Source organism: Myotis nattereri (genome assembly GCF_964212035.1).
Source record: "Myotis nattereri genome assembly, chromosome: 2".
In the NCBI taxonomy this organism is placed as follows: Eukaryota; Metazoa; Chordata; class Mammalia; order Chiroptera; family Vespertilionidae; genus Myotis; species Myotis nattereri.
In genome coordinates, this window is record NC_138076.1 from 87,218,134 (window position 1) to 87,238,403 (window position 20,270).

The following is a 20,270-nucleotide window of genomic DNA, read 5'->3' on the forward strand; positions in this document are numbered from 1 at the left end:
CAGGATGACTCTTGGACGTATATGATCAGAAAGATTCTGAGGTCTTGGGCTGTTTCTCTGGGATTGATGGTCTGATTCTATGGAGTTTAAGAAACCCGAGCCCTCCTTGAGCAGGACCTACTTTCTTCGTGGTTGACCCAGGGCAGAGCTGACACAGCTGAAACATTTTGGAGCACACCCACATCTCTGGTTGAACCAGAACAGAGTGGGTGGGAGAAGGGCCATCTGTTGACACGGTCATTAATCCAATAACAGTGTTGGCCAGTATCCTCTCTCGAATTAGTTCTAAGTAAAATTTCTTCAAAATGTAATTTTGTTTTATCCTTAAAATCACGCCCCCCCTCCCCCCCCCCCCAAAAAAAAAACAACTACTAAAGACTCATCATCGTCATCATGGAGTACCTTGCTTCGAATCACAAATCAGGCCAGTATGCATGTGGGTTTTGTCCAAGTCTGCATAAGAGTGGAACATTTTGTTTTCGGAATGTGAGAAGTATGAAATACAAAGCTGCCAAAAGGCTTCCTCTGAATTGCTCTGGGACTAGGCAGGGCAGGCATTAACTTTCCCAGGGAAGGGAGAAGACCAGGCAAGTCTGAGTCAGGTAACGCCCTTGGGTGAGGTCTGAGAAAGATAAAGAATTCAGATCCCAAAGATAGAGCCCATTAAACATTCCTGCGCCCCACTGAGTCGGTTCCACAATGAAGTGAGAACATGCACGCCCCAACATTTCACCGCCTTTGGACTCGCAGGGGGCGCAGCAGGCAGGGAAGGGTCGGCCTGGTGCTGCCAGAGGTTAAACATTTGTACGCCGAGAAGCCAGGAAAGGGCACCTGATTTCTCTACAGAACTGTAGCACTGCGTCTGGGAAACCTGTTGGGAGCGAATTCAGAACTAGAAAATCCAGGTCCGCACCTAGGAGCGCCCCTCCCTTCATTCCCGGATCACGCGTGGGGCCTGCGGGCGGGCGCGGGCAGAGCCTGGCTCCCCGCGGGGTCGGCCCCTCGGTCCCGCCCACTTCCCCAACCAGCCCCGCCCCCGCCCCGCCCAGGCCCCGCCCCCGCCCGGGGCTGCGCGAGCCGACTCCGCCCTCGCCCGGGAGCTGCGGGGCTGCGGGAGCGCTGCCGCAGTCGCTGCCTGCCCGCCGCCGAGCCGCCCGTGCCGCTCAGCTCCGAAAGCCGCGCCTCAAGCCCGCCGCCGCCCTCCGTGGGCACCCGGCCCCGCCATGGTGAAGGTGACGTTCAACTCGGCTCTGGCCCAGAAGGAGGCCAAGAAGGACGAACCCAAGAGCAGCGAGGAGGCGCTCATCATCCCCCCCGACGCCGTCGCGGTGGACTGCAAGGTCCGAGGGCGGAGGGCCGGGCGGGCCGGGCCGGGCTGGGCCGGTGAGCTGCGCGGGGCGCGGGGCCGAGGGAGCCGGGCTCCCCCTGCTTCTCGGGCTGCGCCCCTTGCTTGCCTGGCCGCAGCTTCTTTGTAAGAAAGTGCGTGTGCAGGAAGCCGTGCCTGACGCGGGGCGGGGGGCTTGGGGGGCCTGGAGAGAGAAGGATGGAAGAACTGTGCGAGCTCGCGGCCGTCGGTGCAGTCGCGGGCCGGGACCGGGTTCCTGCGACCCGGAGGCCAGCGGCGACCAGCAAAGCCTCACAAACAACTCCGGAGTTTGGCACTTCCTCCCGGTGTGAGTGATGTGCCTAAAATGGCTGACATCACAGCCAGCCCAAAGCCCTGCTGCTTCCTACTTTCGCTTGGAGGCTGAACAGCACTTGGACTAAGTCCGCCCACTGTAAGCCTCGTCATTTTAAAAGCATTTTCTTCTTTACCTCCTTTCCCCACGGCCCTTCGCTGTTGGCAGGTGAACTCCAGGATGGGGTCGGGAGAGGGAGCGAGGGGGCGGGCGCGGGGGGACGGCCAGGTGAAGGTGCGCAGGGCAGCTTCTGGCTGCAGGTTTTATAACCAAAATATTGCAGCTAAAGATCAGTAATTACTATGTAGATGTGAGTGTAAAACCGACAGTTGGCTTTTATAGGACCCTTTAGGCTAAGTGAAACTAAATGTAGCAAACTTGTCCTACGTCCCTTATAAAATGTTCCTTTAATTTTACAAAACCCCTCTTTTAGTTCTAAGTAAAACCAGGAGTGAAATCATAATTGTGCTCATCTTCGTTTGCATTTTTCAAGACTTACTATCACTAGGTTAAACTAAGTTTTAACTTTTAAAAAAACTCAGTTTGTGTGCAGGCATGCGTCATACGCATTATTTTTTATATACCCTACTGAAAATTGTTACTGAAAAATAGGCCACTAATATACTATAAAAATGTTTGAGAATTTAATGTTAATCCGGATGTAGGAATGTTAGCCTGTACTTATTTTTGGAAATGTTCTAGTTAAAAACACAAATGTCAGGGTTGATTTTAAATGTCTGCCTTGCCTTGGAATAGGAACAGTGAACTTATTCCCGAAGGATTAAGTTTGGATATTGTATTGTTTTTCTGAATCCATTGCAAACAGGCTTGGTCTTACAAGAAAATGTTTGGAATGCACAGACCATGATTCCAGTAGCAAATTATCTTAGCTGTATATTTAAGTAACATTCAGTGTACCTGAAATAGATTGATAATCAAATGCCCAGTCACAGCAGTCTCAAATACATACATACATACATACATATATATATATATATGTTTTAATTCTATTATATGTCTTTTTAAATGGTATAAACAAGTATGATTCCTCCCATTAAAAAGGGGGGAGGGGAGCATCAGATGATGTCACTTCAGACAGCTTTGCTCTGTTCCTCCGAAGTGAAGAAGATTTGAAGCTGCACAGAAATCAGAACAAATTTGCTGGGCAGCTTTAAATCCAACTTTTGACATTTACTGCCATTTCTGAAATGTTGACCCTGTTTTTAGATCCTCAGGATTTCTAACTATTTCACCATATTCACATTTTTTTGGTTATAGCAGCTATAAAAAAGTAACCATTCATAGCTCTGTGCTTTGTTTTCCATTTCTATTTCCTCAGATCCCCATATCCAAAGAAAAAATACTGGGACTAAGCTGTGAGGGCTAGAGTCTTCCTTTGTGACCACACAGCAGTTATGGATGAGTGGACAGATACAAAATGACTAATTCTTTTTCTGGCTATAAGCTCAAAGATTTCTTCAGCAAGTGATAAAATACTGCTGTACATGAAAAATAGAATCCTTACAATCAGCTAGTCACTTAATGATAAATGGAAAGCGTATTTTATAACACACATTTGTGAAAGAACTCTCTCTTCATCTTAGAGCTTGGGCAGTGATTACATAATGTTCTCTGGCTCCTTGGGGTGACTATACAGTAACCACCTAGTTTGACTGCCTGGATTCTGCACAGAATCACCCTTCTGGGGGCTTTCCTTTTGTTGAGAGGATCAAGTAAAGCTAGTTATGGACCAGAACTCCTGAACAAGAATTGGTAATACCTTTAACCCTCCTAGAACACAGTATCCTAAAAAACAGCGTTTCTCAAAATGTACTCTTTTTTTTTTTTATTAAATATTTTTATTGATTTCAGAGAGGAAGGGGGAGGGAGAGAGAGAGAGAGAAACATCCATGAGTAGAAAGAATTCATGGATCGGCTGCCTCCTGCACGTCCCCTACTGGGGATCGAGCCCGCAACCTGGGCATGTGCCCTTGACCGGAATCGAACCCGGGACCCTTCGGTCTGCAGGCCGATGCTCTATCCACTGAGCCACACCTGCTGAGGCTCAAAATGTACTCTTAAGGGGCACTTGCTCTCATATCATCGGGGACTCTGATTTGAAAATACAGATTCTACTACCTTATGCTTCAAGAATTCCATCACTCCGGTCAGCTGGCTTATGTAATACGCATTCCAGTACTTTTACACTGCTCTTATCTTTTGCTGTTTCTTTAGCTCTTTTCTCACTTTAGGGTGAGAACCCACTGGAAGCAGTTTTATTGCCCCATTTTTCAATCTTGTCTTTTCAGTAACTGTTAATTCCAATAGCCATATCTGTTGATTTTTTTTTTTATCTCAACAAGCTGTGCTATTTTTTATTCTTTTCCTACATTTCCCCTTAACTATTTTCACCTTCCTCCACCTGTCCCAATTAGCACAAAACTCTTAGATGTGTAAAAATAGCTAAAAGTACTACCTATGTTTTGTATACCAGGTGAATTTTAAATTAATGCATGTTTTATGTTATAGGCAAAAATTATGTTTGTGTCTGTAACTTTGAACTTTGCAAAATCGTTTGTTATTGATGTGCAAATGTCAAAGAAGATACTTGATGTACTGAGTCAGATATCTCAGTTAAGTCGTTACTTAACTGTTTGGACTTGGGTTTAAGATTTTAGTAAGATAACATGGTAGGACCAAATGGTTCGTAAGGACTCTTCCAGTTTTAAAATTCTATGCAGAAGCTAGGACTATATAATTATATTTGGCAGAAATTAAGTTGTTTTCATTGTGGAAAATAACTACCTCCTCACCCTAACCAGACTGTTATCCTTCCTGTATTTTGCATGTTATGTTCCTTCCTCATATTAAGTAGCAATAGGTCAAAGAGAAAGGAGATGAATAGAGAGAGGTATTATGTAATAAATCAAATATTCATTTTGGGTTATGTCAGTGTAGAACGGGTGGGGGACATTTTTTCTGCCAAGGGCAATTTGGATATTTATAATATCATTCACGGGCCATAGAAAATTATCAACTTAAAAACTAGCCTGCTATATTTGGGCAAACATTTAATTAGCTCACCCCTAGTGCCTTGGCAAGGCCAGACCAAATGATTTCACAGGCCTTATATGTCCCAATGGGCCCGGACATCCCCACTCCGGCTGTAGAGCAATAGTTGTCAACCACTCATTTTGTTGTAATGCATAATTATGAAACACCTTTCTCAGTGTCCAACCTGGTAAAGGCTAACGTTTGCTTCAAAGATATTCCATACGGCATGCATTTTGCTGATAAATCATATTACCTCTTCTCGTACATTGGAGTTGTAGACATTCTTAAAAGGGAGATTTTTTTTTTTAATCCTCACCAGAGGATATTTTTCCATTGATTTTTTAGAGAGAGTGGAAGAGAGAGAAATAAAGATCGATGTGAGAAACACATCAATTGGTTGCCTCCTGCACGAGCCCCAAACAGGGCTCAGGCTGGGGAGGAGCCTGTAATCTGGGTACGTGCCCTTGGCCAGAATTGAACCCAGGACCTTTGGTCCAGAGGCCTATGCTCTATCCACTGGGCCAAACTGCCTAGGGCAAATGGGAGATGTTTATCAAATTAAAGTGTTTGTGTGGGCGAGAAGATGGGGCAGGATGGAAGCTTGAGAAAAAGTGAAATACTAACCCAGTAAGGTCTAAGTTACCCATCAGAAAATGGCTATTTGGGCCCTTATTCTTGACACTTACTGGCATTTCCTATTTGCATTAAACCGGGCTAGAGCGTTTTATAATTTAGCTTTTTTGGTGGTGGTCTTTGTTTTTCTGATTTTTTTTTTTTGGTGGTTGGGGGCAGAGGAAAGAAGGAACAAAATATGTGATGACATTTACTGAAATGTGTTGATCTTCACAGAGGGGATTGGGAGCTTGGTTCTCCTTGACAAGTGCATATCATTACCTAGTGTTTGTAAACATCAGTCTGTAAAAGCTTTGCAGGCATTACATTTGGTTCTCCATGAGGGTATTGATATGTGAAGAGAAGGTTTAGTACTGGGAGTAACTTATTTGCTCTGTACATGCCAAGTGACTTGGCAAGACCTCCTGTGTACATAATGCCCCATCGGATACTGCTGCTGCAGAGCGTGGACCAGGTTACATATTATACAGTTGGAGGACAAGTTATCTGCTTGGGGTATTCCCAGTGTCATCTTAAACATATTTTCTCCTGACTAGACAAGCAGGTATACTATCCTTGGCAAAATCATACACTTTTAAGACATTGTGAAATTAAACTCTCATGTAAGAAAGAGGTTTAAGTGTGTAGAAGTACTTTTGAACAGAAATATCTTTTGGAACACACAGTTATAAGCCTTTTTAAGTTGATTTAGAATTTAACTTAAGAGGTTTTCTTTATGTATTGCTGAAGTTTGACTTGCTTTTAATGTACATTGAAAAGGTTATAAGTAGTAATTGTGGGACATTTTCTTTTAGTGCTATCGAATCGTAACTTAAATAACTGAGGTGTCTATTTGAAAGGCATGCTGTTTTTTCAACAGGAAATATTTTCTGAATTCACAGTATAACTAATGGTATTGGACTGCTTTGTCTACTTTGTTATCAGTAGAGGATGATCCAGGAAAAATTTCTCCTCCGATACATTGATGAATTTATTCTCCTAAACTTGTTGGCACTTTTTATTAGTGCTCATACTGAAGAAGTTAAGGACTTTGCCCTCGAAGATATTCTTCAGGCCATAACTGCTGTCTGTTAAATAAAGGATTTGACAATTTTGAATTTCTGAATGAGGTTGTTGTTTATATGTTGTAGAAAATAGTAATACTGCAGCTATATTTTCAAGAAGCTTATATTATGTGTGAAGAGTTATTTTCTTGGCTCTGTTTTGTTTTTTTGTACAAAGCTTAACAATGAGAATCACTTACAGGGTAGACTGCTGAAAGTTGAAAATTGGAAATTATATTAGAGATATGACCCTAAGAAAAATCATTGAAAAAATATGTAATTGTGATTATCCTCTTTAATCAGTATTTATGGTACATATTCTTAACTGCTTTTAGGAAAACTACAATAAAATTGTACTTTCTAACAATTGCATGAATAAAATTATTTTAAACAATTGAAGACTTTTTGTGCTCTTAAATTGAGTAGAGATAAAAATAACTTTTAGGGAGCATTTCTATATTCTACCATTTGGGAGGAAATCAAGAATATTCTTAAGCAGAAGAATTTCAGTCTTGAGTTACAGAAATGAGGAAATTACTCTTTATGATAGAGGGATTTCTAATTTTTCATTTATTTCTTTTTTTTACTTTAATGCTGATAAGTTTCCAGCAGTAATTTTATGACTTAGAGCTAATGAGAATATATCAAGAAAAATTAATGTTGAAGTTAAAACACTAACATTTTGAAGTTAAATATCTTGGAAACTTGTTTGGGAAATTAATACTAAGTATGGTGTTATATATTTAATACTTTGAGGTTTTGAATATTTGCATAAGCCTTTTTGGCATAGTTTTGATGGATTTTAATATTTTTGAATGTTTACCTTTTAATGCCAAAATCATTTTAAGAAACTTAAGTCTATGTTTTGCAGAACGAGTTAAAAATAGGTTAAATCTTGAATTTATTTTTTTCTTTAAATATGATTATAATGTTTAAAATTATCTATACTAATAAAAGGGTAATATGCTAATTAGACTGGGTTGACTGGACATCTTCTGGTTGTCCAGTCCTCCTTCCAGACAAAACCATGGTGGCGGGGCCGAGACAGAGGCGGTTAGGGGCATTCAGGCCCGCAGGGAAACAGTTAGGGCAACCAGGCCAGCAGGGGAGGGCGGTGAGGGGCGATCAGGCAGGGAGGCAGAGGTGGTTAGGGGTGATCAGACAGGCAGGCAGGTGAGTGGTTAGGAGCCAGTGGTCCCAGATTTCAAGAGGGATGTCCGACTGGCGGTTTAGGCCCCACAGGGATTGGGCCTAAACCAGCAGTCAGACATCCCCCAAGGGGTCCTGGATTGGAGAGGGTGCAGGCCAGGCTGAGGGGACCCCCTCCACCCCTCCTTCCATGAATTTCGTGTTCCGGGCCTTCAGTTTAATAAAGAGCCAAAAAAGTGACATCCAAAAGAAGACCCATCTTTATGCTGGGAAAAATGATTTTAAGAGTTAGTTGATTTAAGATCTGCATTTCATAATATTTTGTTAGCCAACCCTTTTCTAGTATTTCTGTTCTGTATATACTACTCCATCAGATTTTGTAGGAAAAAAATCATTTTTTTCTTGCTTTCATTTTAATGCTAGAAAAAATTTTCCCAGGCCCATCAGTTTCAGCTAGTGTAATGCTAGTCATATTAAGCAAAAAGGGCAAACTCCATGCCTCCTGGGCCCAAGAAAATGAATTAGCGAAGCTGGGTGTTTTGCATATTAAACACGTTAGAACATTGTTCATTTTTAATATGGATTCAGTGTTGCTCAGCCCTCTAATTTTTAAGCACTAGAATCAATCAGGGTTTTTATTTGAAATATTATTGTTAAATATTAACTAATTCATACAAGCATTTTAGGCAAAAAGACACTAGAGGCCTGACATGGACAGCTGTTTTAGTTTCCTTTGTAGTGAAGAGCCGTGCTGGTAAATTATGGTCCATGGGCCCAAATATAGTCTGCGGCTACCAATTTTTATATGGCACATGAGCTAAGAATGATTTTTACATTTTTAAATGGTTGGGGGAAGAATCAAAAGAATATTTTTTTCCTTTTTGCCCCAGTCCCCTCAAGCAGAAGAGAGGTACAGTTCAGGACAATATTGTCAAGACTTTATGATTAAGAGTATAAATCCTGCTTTTACCACTGTGATACTTTGGTAAGTTATTTCAACCCTGTCTCAGTTTCTCCATCAGCAAAATAGGGAATATGATAATCTAAAAGCTTATCACAATGCTGTAACAGAGTAAGACTCCATAAATACTAGCCGCTATTATTGTTATTACTTTTAGAGTTATTACAACTCTAACTTTGTTACAGGGTTTTCCATTCAAACAGTTTCATGATGCGAGACAAATGTAGTATCTATCCAGTTTTCCTTTTTGCTTTTGATTCAGCTTTGCAGGTATCACTGGTTTTAAGTAAGCTTACCTTAAATATTTTTAGAAGTAACAGACTTCAAGAAATAAATTAAGCAAAGCAGTTATTAATTTTTTGCTTCTATAGATTAATGCCTCAAACCTAAAGCCATTTTCAGATACTGTTAGGTCCTACAGGCAAATGATAATACTGTAACCTGTATATTAATTTGGGCAAGTCAGAAATCCTCCCAAGCTTGTGTCCTCATTTGTAAAATACAGTTGGTGGTACCAGCTTTGCATAGTGTTGTGAAAACAACACTCTGTTGAAACTGTCAAGTGTTGGTGCTTTTGCCCATTTTATTCCCTTTATTCTTGCTTTGTAATATTACTCTCCCTCACACATCAATTATATAACAACTAGAAGCCTGGTGCATGAAATTCGTGCACTGGGCAGTGTGGGGACCAGCCTGTGCCCTCTTGCAATCCAGGAGCCCTCGGGGGATGTCTGACTGACGGCTTAGGCCAAGTGGGCCTAAACCATCAGTCAGCCATCTTTAGTACTGCTGTGGAGGCGGGAGAGGCTCCAGCCACAGCTGCTCTCCAACTGTGAGCCTGGCTTCTGGCTGAGCGGTGCTGCCCCTGTGGGAGTGCACTGACCACCAGGAGGCAGCTCCTATGTTGAGCGTCTGCCCCCTGGTGGTCAGTGTGATGACTGGTCATTCTGATGTTCAGTTGATTTGCATATTAGCCTTTTATTATATAGGATATTCTTGCTATTTCACACATAGGCCCCACCAACTGGAGAGGATGCATTCCTACAACATAAAAACTCTTTAGCACAGTGAATTTCAACCAGTGTGTCATGAGAATTTTTAAAACATACAATACCTGACTATTTAGTCAGGGGAACTGACCCCTTTTCACATAGATTTAAAAAAAAAAAAAATGACAGCCAATACAATAACCGTCTGGTGTGAATGACTCAAAATCATATTTATTTTTGTCAGATTGGCAAAAAAAATAATATATTTTTTGGTGTGCATAGAATTTTAGTAATTAGTTTATGTGTGCCATGAAATGGAAAAGGTAAAAAAATTGCTTTAGTATTCAGAAGCTAAGTAACATTGTTTTCTGTTTTTGTAGCATTCTTTACTTAGCTTAATAGAAGGCAGCTGGATTCACATATCAGCTTCTGCAGCCAGCCTGTTGTACTATCATCCACTTAGCTTTTGGAAACTCCACTGTACACTAGTCTGAGAATAATGGAGAAAACATTGTCTTAGTTTTATTATAAGAATAGTCCTAACAGGTGGGTCCTGTGAAAGGGTGTTCCTGGACCACATTTGGAGAGCTTCTCTAAATACTTGCATATACTGCTGATTCATTGTTTGTAGGTTTTTTTCTATTTTTTGTTTTTTGCAATATGTATTGCCTACTGGCTTCCTAATAATAAAAAAAGTGAATATTTAGCTTTTTCTATATACTTTTATATATTGCACATAATCTATTTTCCTGGTATAGTTATAGTAATTTCTGGTTAAATTTATATTCTTTGTTTTTATAATTGACATAAACATTATTCACATCTGAGTAGTATAAAATGACTTTATACTACCTTTCTCATACAAAACCTTTTTTTTTTTTTTTTTTTTAAATATATTTTATTGATTTTTTACAGAGAGGAAGGGAGAGAGATAGAGAGTTAGAAACATCGATGAGAGAGAAACATCAGTCAGCTGCCTCCTGCACATCTCCTTCTGGGGATGTGCCTGCAACCCAGGTACATGCCCTTGACCGGAATCGAACCTGGGACCTTTCAGTCCGCAGGCCGACGCTCTATCCACTGAGCCAAACCGGTTTCGGCACAAAACCTTTTTATTATTTGATAATTGCTCCTTAGACTGAGAGGGAGAATTGCTTATTTTTCTATGTACTTATTGCTGATTCATCTTCAGACTCTCTGACAGTAGTATAATTGCTTTTCTGTATGTACAGACTTATCAGGTAGCTGGATCATGTTTCCTGTTTTCTTGGTGATAGTCCACTTGTTATTCTTCAGTGTTATCATCTAGACTGGCTACACTCCAACCATGTTGCTATGCAGATGTCCTGAGGGTAATTGTTATCCTGGATTTGAATGAACTTTGCCTCCATCCCATGTTGGATCGATAGTTTTATGAATCTGAGATCAATATTTTTGAAACCATGCATGTCTGAGAATCTTGATCCTCACATTTAATTAATAAATCATCTGGGTATAAAATTCTAGGTTAGTAATTTTTCCCTCCAGCATTTTGTTATCTTCTGGTCTGATGCCATTCTGATTCCTGGTTCTTTGAACATGGCCAATTTTGCTTTACTTTTTTCCTCTAGAAGCTTCAGATGTTTTTCCTTGTGCTTTCAACTTTCAAATTTTTATTGACATAGTTTGCTGTCATTCATTTTTATTCTCTGTATTTAGGTTTATTTTGTTTATTCTTTTTACTATTACTCTGTCCAGCTTTCAGGAAGATGTAAAGATAAACATTTAACTGGAAATCAATAGGACTTTGAATTTTGCTATCTTGATAGCTTTTTAAAGATTTATTAGACTATGTCTTAAACATTAAAAATGGACTTAATGATAATTAATAATAGATAATGGAAACCAGCTGCATTATTGGCACTAGTTTAAGGTCAGACAGGATTGCCTGGAGAGAGAGATATAACGCATTTTCTGGTTTTTCTCTTTAAAGCTCCAAAACTGTCTCCTTTAGAGTAACAACTCACCAACTTTGTGGTTTTGCCTTGTGGCTTTATCACTCTTAACTTTACTTAGGTTTCATTTTGTACTTAATATCTTTTTCATTTATTTTGACATGCTTATATAAGCTGTTGTGCCTGAATTATTTTTCTTTATTGTTTTTTGCTTCTGTGCATATGATTTTAATACTTTTTTATTACTATGCTTTGATGAACAGTAGATAAAAATCTGGCACAGCACTTATTATGTGTGTGGTTTAATTGAGGTAAACCCATTATGATGCAGAATTCTGTAGAAACTCAGGCTATGTTTTTGTTGTTGTTGTTGGATATGAGTATTAATCCAGTTTTGACATGTCACTTTACCTATTACCAGAATTAATTTGCCTGAGTTGTTAGTCAGGTGGTTGACCTAATATCTTCATGCTTCCTCTTCCCTAAGATGCACATGGAGTCAGATGATATTTAGGCTTTATTAGTTCTGTGATAATACACAAATAATTTTACTTAACTTTTCTGGCTTTCATTATATTTATAAATATAATATAAAATGATGTATTGGACTAAAATGCCTTTTCATGGTCCTTCCACGTGGAAGCTTTTCTTTCTGAGAACTAAACTGATCATATATTCAGAGACACCTATTGCATGGCCAGACACTAGACTAGGAATTTTTAAGTTACTAAGCGGCCCCAACGTTTGAGAAGCACTTAGTGTAGCTGAGATAGACTAACCAATTATGTAAACCAAATTAATCACAACCTACTTAAATGTCTGTATCTGCTTTCACAAGAAAACAATACCCTTGGATCCAAGAGCTAGAAGACTGGTGGAATGAGGGAATAAGATCAAATGACTACTGAGTATTTATTGTAGATGCATTTGATACTTAGGCATAGGGTTCAAAGCACTTTTAATTTTATTTTATGTGTTAATCCTCACACCAGGATTTTTTTCCCCATTGATTTTTAGAGAGAGTAGAAGTAGCAAGGGAGGGAGGGAGAGAGAAACCAGAAGAGAAGAAGAGAAACAGAAAAGAAGAAACAATAATGTGAGAGAGACATATGGATTGGTTGCCCCTGCACACGCCCAGACTAGGGCTGGGGATCCAACTGCAACCCAGATGCTTGCCCTTGACCAGGAATGGAACCCGCAGGGTGACACTCTAACCACTGAGCCAGGGCTCAAAGTATTTTTACATTTCACTCTATAGAGACAAATATCCCCCATCTCAAGAACTGGATTTATTTTTCTAGTAGTCATGTATTAACTTTGAAATTTTTCAACTTGGCCGGAAGATACAAGTTTCCATTTAAATTATTTTATGCTTTTAATAGAATATACTAGGAATTTTCTTATAAAAAATTCTGCATTTTAAATGGAATTATTCATATTTGAATATGAATGTGTAATTCTCTTGTTGAGTAACATTAAGATCCAAGGTTTAAACAAAAATGAGTCTAGAACAGGTTTGCTTACCCCCCTCTAATCTTTACACTTAATGTTATAGTGAATTATAAAAATTATTATTCCTATCATACCTAAAATTTTCAGAAAGACAGTTGACATTCTTATTAGGAACAGTATGAACTCATGATTAGGCAGTGGCAGAAGAAACCTATTTTGACCAATTTATTCCTGGTAAAGGCTACAATTCACAATAAGTAGCATATGTAATACCATTGTTTATAAATCTGCCTGTAAGTGCTGGTCTAGACTTTTCTTTTGACTACCCATTGCCTTTAAATCTCACCAATATGAATTATATATATATATATATATATATATATATATATATATACACACACACACACACATATATGTATATGTATATATATATATATATATATATATAAAAGAATAAAAGATTTTTAAGGTACATATTCATATGTTAATATTCTGCTTTGTTCCTAATGATATAAAAGAGAGTGAGTTATGATCTAGCACTAAAAGCATTTACAGCCTGATTTTTTATTTCTGACCTATTTTCTAAACATAGACCTGTGCTGATTATATAGAATGAATGCCAATATGTGCTTCAGATTTTATAGATTTCTTAAAATAGTTAGATTGTGACACAATGGCTTTAAATTTTAATTTCTTTTTGTGCCTGTATTGCTGCTTGTATATTGTAGGATTTTTTAACAGTAAAGGATGTTCATTAATGAGAAATGTGTTTTGTAGACATTGTAATTTTAGATTAATTTCTCATTTTTAAATCTCCCCCTATTCCAAGTACAGAATAGTATAATAACTCTATTCATGTAATGATAATCACTTGAAAAACTGCATTCTTTTGCTATGCCAGACACAGCATTTCCCATGTGGACTTTTGTCACCATAGCTGAGATTGTAGCAATCTTGTTTGAAAAGTCAAATACTGATTTAAATGAATAAGAAAATGCAAACAAACGTTTGCTGTCTTTATAGCTTAAAAATAATAAATTGGAGCAATCTCTGACATAACTTTTGTGCGTCTAAGATTATAGTTAGGAGAGCATTTTGGAATTTTTAAAGTAGATTTTAAATGATAACCAAGGTTTTTGTTTGTTTATTTTAAAATTCTTACTGGAATGGAAAGGGATTTAATTTTGTTGTCCAGTAATGTAAGTCTTTTTGCAATTGGCCTTTTCAATTGTAGATTGCTTTTTTTTTTTTTTTTGTAGATTGCTTTTTATTTGCTTCAACCTTAGTAGATTTTTATTTCAGCTTATCTCTCTCAGCTAAATCAGCTGGTGAAGGAAATGACAGCTGTCATTTATTAAGCAGTTCGTATTTACTATGTACCCAACAATGATTTAAATGCTTCATGTATTTTTCTCATTTAATCCCCACAACAACCCTATCAGATAACGCACACTTATGATGAAGTAATTGAGATGGGAAAGTTAAAATACCACTTGTCCAGCTGTTTTTCGTCCTCTAAAATTTTGATATTTCTTGTCTGATATCAATCTTATTTTTCTCTTCTTTTTCTTACAGATTTTTACCTTTTTCAGCTTCTTTAGTATCATTTAATTGGGTCTTAGGAAAAATAAAACACACACACAAAACCTGTCCTTGCTGCTCATAAGTTGAGAAAGGAAAGGAATTCGAGTTTACTGGAGTATTGAATACTGGAAAGTTTGGCCTTTGTAGGTATGCAGTTCTGGTAATTTTGACAAGTGTATACAGTCATATACAGAATGTTTTCCCAGGAGCTCCAGTGGCGCAATCGGTTAGCGCGCGGTACTTATACAGAATATTTTCCTCAAATCCCCCGCCCCCCCCCCCAAAAAAAATCCTTCATATCACTTTGTATTCATTCCTGTCTCTCACTCCTGTCCCAGTTTTCTGTTCCTAGAGTTTGCCTTTTCTAGAATGTCATATAGATGGTATTATAACCTATGTAGCCTTCCGTCATTCTCATTGTTTTATCTTTTCTGGAAACTGGGAGTTGTCTGGAACAGCTCTTTGATTCCTGTAGCCCTTGGACCAGAGTTTTCTTTGGGCTTATCCAATTCCTGCTCTTCTCTGCCACCATTTTTTTTTATTTGCTGATGCCAACTGTTTGGATTTGTTTTTTGTAAAAGAATGCCTGTTCCGTTATTTAAAAAATTAAGGTGCTTTATTAACCATATTAATGTAGTCTTTAAAACCCAGAACTCAAAATCCTTTATATGGGGAACTGGTTTAGACCGGTTGTTTTATAAAATTGGGTTCTCGGAAGGGAGCATCCCTAGTCATAGCTAGAAATGAAGGTCAAGGTTCAAAACCCTGTGATGTAGAAAAGAACTTGGAATGTTTTGTTTTCAACTAGGGACAAAAATGATGAGAAAGGAGTTGAGAAAACTAGACCATTAATCAGAAATCCATTTTTAAAGATTTGAATCATCTGATTTTTCAAAATGTTGGCGACTAATTCTGTATTTTGGAAAACAGTACACAGGCCAAACGGCACATCCATGGGCAGCTGGCCTGTGCATCCCCATATTTATCCATATTACCACATGAAAGGGTTAAGGAGAATAAAACGGGAAAGAGAAAAACTTACTGTGCTTAGCAGATATCTTGCAGAAAGCTTGCAGCCTTGAGCACCGCATAGTCCAGAAAACCACTAGCTATCTGACGCTGGGAGGAACCAAGGACAACTGGACCCTTAGGTCAGCAGAGTGGCTTACAACCAGCAAAAATTAATAAAAACCTTTTCTCTCCCTGCTCTCTTTGCTGACTCCATTTTGTCAGAATCAGCCCACCTGCACACAGGTGCCTGGAATAAAATCTTTATATATATATATATATATTTCTTTATTGATTTCAGAGAGGAAAGAAGAGGGAGAGTGAGATAGAAACATCAATGATGAGAGAGAATCATTGATTGGCCGCCTCCTGTACGCCCACCACTGGGGATCGAACCCAAAACCCAGGCATGTGCCCTTGGCCGGAATCGAACCTGGGACCCTTCAGTCCACAGGCCGACACTCTATCCATTGAGCCAAACCAGCTAGGGCAATAAAATCTTTTTTGATACATTATGGCCTCATGTCATAGGTGCGTGACCCCGGCCCACTCTGAACCTTTCACCAAATACGTTTTCAAATGTGCATTTCTAAATAACTAAATCTAGTTCAGAAGGTTCAGTAGCTCATGTTACTCTGAGTTGAATAAATTATATTGGTTCTTTTTTATATTTCTGTCTCATTTTTATACCTGAAGTGTTTATGATGTCACTTTTTTTTAATGTAATATAATTTTTAACCCTAAGAGATATTTTTTTTTCTTAGTACTTTGGTTCTTAAAGCATTGTTCATTTGCTATAATAATGCAAAATAGTATATCTGAGAGCTTTTGAAAAAATGTTTTTTTCATTGAGGCTCAAATAGAAGTGCCTGGGTATGTAAATTGCTTTGTTAGTATGGGATCAGAATAAAAATTAGATGAAAACCGTTGCATTTTGTCTGAGTTAAGTTTATAACTGAAGCACATTTCTGAGGCTCCTTAGGGAAATGATTAAGGTGACCTAATTCTTAACTAATTGAAACACCAGAAGAGATTTTGTCCTTCATTTTGCTTAAGATGTAATTAAGCAATTTTACTTTATCATAAAGATTTATTTGAACTAGAAATTAGTACCGTGCAAGACTGAAAATGCTTTTGAATGCTGTGTCTTTCTATACCTGCTGTTGAGGAATGATTGTAGGCCAGCGTGTGCTTAGTGTCTTCAATTATAAACTGGGGTAAAAACTTGAGGTTTTAGAAAGATTAATGAAATGATAATTGTACAGTACCTGCGGGAGATCTCTTACCTCACATCAGCATAATTTAAGGTGAACCAGTTTTATTGCAGTACATAGGGAGGTTATGTTTCTGCAATTTGTTTTAAATTAGGCCAGGTAATGTTATATACCCCAGTGAAGAAGCTCCTGTTCACGAGTGATTTTCTTGTTGATTTTTTGTTGTTCTTTAATTAAAAAGTAATCATAGCACTGGCCAGCGTGGCTAGAGCACCAGCCTGCGCACCTAAGGGTCTCAGGTTCGATTCTTGGTCAAGGGCACGTACCTGGGTTGTGCGTTCACTGCCTGCCCCCCATCAAGACATGTGTGGGAGGCAACCAGTTGATGTGTCTTCTCACACATAGATGTTTCTTGTCCCTCCTTCCCACTGTCTCTGAAAAAGCAATGGAAAAAATATCCTCAGTTGAGGATCAATAAACAAAAAAAATTTAAATAATATAAGCATACAAAAACAAAGAGAATCTAATATTTTATATTTTTAAAGTCTTAGTATTTACTCTATGTATTACGCATATTACTTGGTTTGTGTTTTGTTTTGTCTTTTGTTCAGCATTATGTTTCTGAGATTTATCTCAAAATCAGCAATGCTAGTTGATTTCATTTTAACTATTATTATATGAACCTACAATACTTTATTCTCCACTTGATGGATATTTAGGTTATTTCCAATATTCTTATTGACAATTCTACAGTAACCGTTATTGGAGTTATATCTTTATGTATGTGCACAAAAGGATATCTAAGGCTATAGTCCTAGGAATGGAATTGCTGGTCATAGGTATGTATCTTTAATTTTATTAGATGCCGCCAAGTTATTCCCCAAAGCAATTGTACTAACTCCTGTCAATTCTATGAAAGGTTTCAATTCTCATTGTTCCATACTTTCTCCAGCCTTTGGTGTTGTTAGATTTTTATTGCCTGATATGTAGGATTTCTGTTGATTTTTCCCTCGTTCCCCATATTGAAATAAAATTTACATGCAATAAAATTGACCCATATTATATGTACAATTTAATTGAATTTGTGGTAACTGTATAAAGTCGTATTTCACCACAACATTCAAAATATGAAACATTTCCATTAGGCTAAAAGGTTTCCTCATGTCTTTTCAATCTTCCTTCACCAGCCCTTGGCCATGGCAACCACTAACTTGCTTTTTGTCACTGTAGTTTTGCCTTTTCTGGAATTTCATAAATATGGAATCATGCAGTAAGTAGTCTTTTGCATTGGACTTCTTTCACTTGCATGTTTTTGATTCATTATAAATATACCACAATTTATCCATTCATCAGTGGATATTTGTGTTTCTATTTTGAGACAATTATGAATAATGACTCAGTTGATTTTTAATTACTGATCTTCTACAGTCTTGCTGAACTTTTAATTGGTTTGAATAATTTGACTTTCGGATTTTCTACAGTTATATCATTTACACATGGCAGTTTTGTGTTCTCTTTCTTAATCTTTATATCCATTCGTGTTCTTGTCATTTGTGTACTAGCTAGGATCTCTAGTACAATGTTGAAAGGAAACAAAAAATCAATTTTAGTGGGCATTCCTCATATTTTTGTATTGAAAGGGTATGGTATAAGTCTGAAGTTTCACCATTAAGAGTGAGGTTTGATACAGGTTTCTTATGACTAGCTTTATTTATGTTAAGGAATCTCACCTCTTTTTTGCAAAAAGATTTTATTACGAATGGGAATTGGAGTTTGACAATTGTATTTTCTACATAGTTTGAGATGGTTGAGGGGTTTTTCTTCTTAAATTTTATATGTGGCTTTTTTCTTTAAGCTTACTCTTTCAAGTGTTAAAATTTAATTATTTAAAATACACTTAATAAATTGCTAGTTTAAAACTTATCTATCTTGAATATTCTTTAATTCCTCTCCATGACACAGATTGTAATATGGCATGTCATTTATTTGTCATGCATAAGTTAACTTTGGCTGTAAATTGCTTAAGATATGAGCCATGTCTTAATCAAGATATGAGTCAGGTCTTAATCACACTTGAATTTCCCATAGGTTCTAGCACAGTACATTGCAAATAACAGGCCCTTAATAAATGTTGAACAGGGCTAAGTACTTAGGGCTGCTGTTCTTTGCTAAATAGCCACAAATTCGTATGTTGCACCACCCGTATCATTATCATGCTGGCTGCTAATGTAACTTACATGGGTTATTTAGGAAAAATTAAGCTTAAAGAAGATACAAATTTTATTCACCCATCAAATATTTGTTGAGAACCAACTAAATGCCAAGGTTGGCTGTAAGCTAGCAGTACTGCCTAACGACAGGGATCCATACTGAGAAATATGTTAGGCGATTTTGTCATTGCGTGAACATTATAGAGTATACTTGCACAAACTTAGATGGTATAGCCTCCTACATACATACCTACGTTATATGGGACAACCTGTGGCTCCTAGGCTACAAGCCTGTTACAACATGTCCTGTACAAAACAATAAGAGATTAAATCAAGCACAAGAGAAGATGATGCAATCAAGATGAGGTGGCAAGTGCTCGCTTCAGCGGCACATATACTAAAATTGGAACGATACAGAGAAGATTAGCATGGCCCCTGTGCAAGGATGACACGCAAATTCATGAAGCGTTCCGTATTTAAAAAAAAAAAAGATGAGGTGGCAAGATGAGGTGGACAGGAGATATATGAGACTGTTTCCATTGTAACATGGTATGGTGCTTTACAGCAAACTTTTTGTTTTTAAATAGATTTTTATTGATTCCAGAGAGGAATGAAGAGGGAGAGAGAGATAGAAATATCAGTGATGGGAGAGAATCATTGACTGGCTGCCTCCTGCACACCCCCTACTGGGGATCGAACCTGGGACCCCTCAGTCCCCAGGCCAATGCTCTAGCTAGCCACTGAGCTGAACCAGTTAGGGCCAGCAAACCTTTTTTTGATAAGTGAAAAAAAGAGTACACTCTAAATAAGAGATTAAAAGTATACTCTAGTAAATACATGAGTGTAGTGTATGGACTTTGGCTCCATAATTTGGCGATAATTTTCTGATTCATAAGCCGTGGTTCACAATGTTGTGCTGAACAATGGTCTGTGGATAAGTATTTTATAAATTAAATTCTTTGAGAAACTTAAATTTTTTGTCTTACTGTCATAGTCTTAATGTTTTATTTGTTTTGGTTTTTTTTTTTAGCTTCAACAAAACATTTATTTCTCACAGTCTAGAAGCTGGGAAGCCCCAGATCAAGGTGTAGGCAGATTCAGTTCTTGTGAAAGCCTGCTTCCTGGTGTAGATGACTATTTTCTCTTTGTATCCTCACATGGTGCAAAGCAGAGACCTTAAGAAATTTTATTTTATTGATTTTAGAGATGGGGGTGGGGAGGAAACATTGATGTGAGAGAGAAACATCAATCAGTTGCCTCCCATATGCACCCCAACAGGGGATTGAACTCACAACATAGATATGTGCGCTGACCAGGAATCAAACCTGCAACCTTTTGGTGTCTGGGATGATGCTCCATC

General features: G+C 38.1%; 1 protein-coding gene across 1 annotated transcript in view; it reads left to right on the top strand.

Moving 5' to 3' along the window:
* Nucleotides 1-696: 696 nt before the first annotated feature.
* Nucleotides 697-20,270, top strand: part of ITM2B (integral membrane protein 2B) — a 28,657-nt gene continuing 9,083 nt past the window's right edge. Inside the window, exon 1 of the mRNA XM_081082779.1 lies at nt 697-1,340. Within this exon, the coding sequence (XP_080938905.1) occupies nt 1,224-1,340 (117 nt within the window). The 5' untranslated portion in view covers nt 697-1,223. The remainder of the gene's footprint in view (nt 1,341-20,270) is intronic.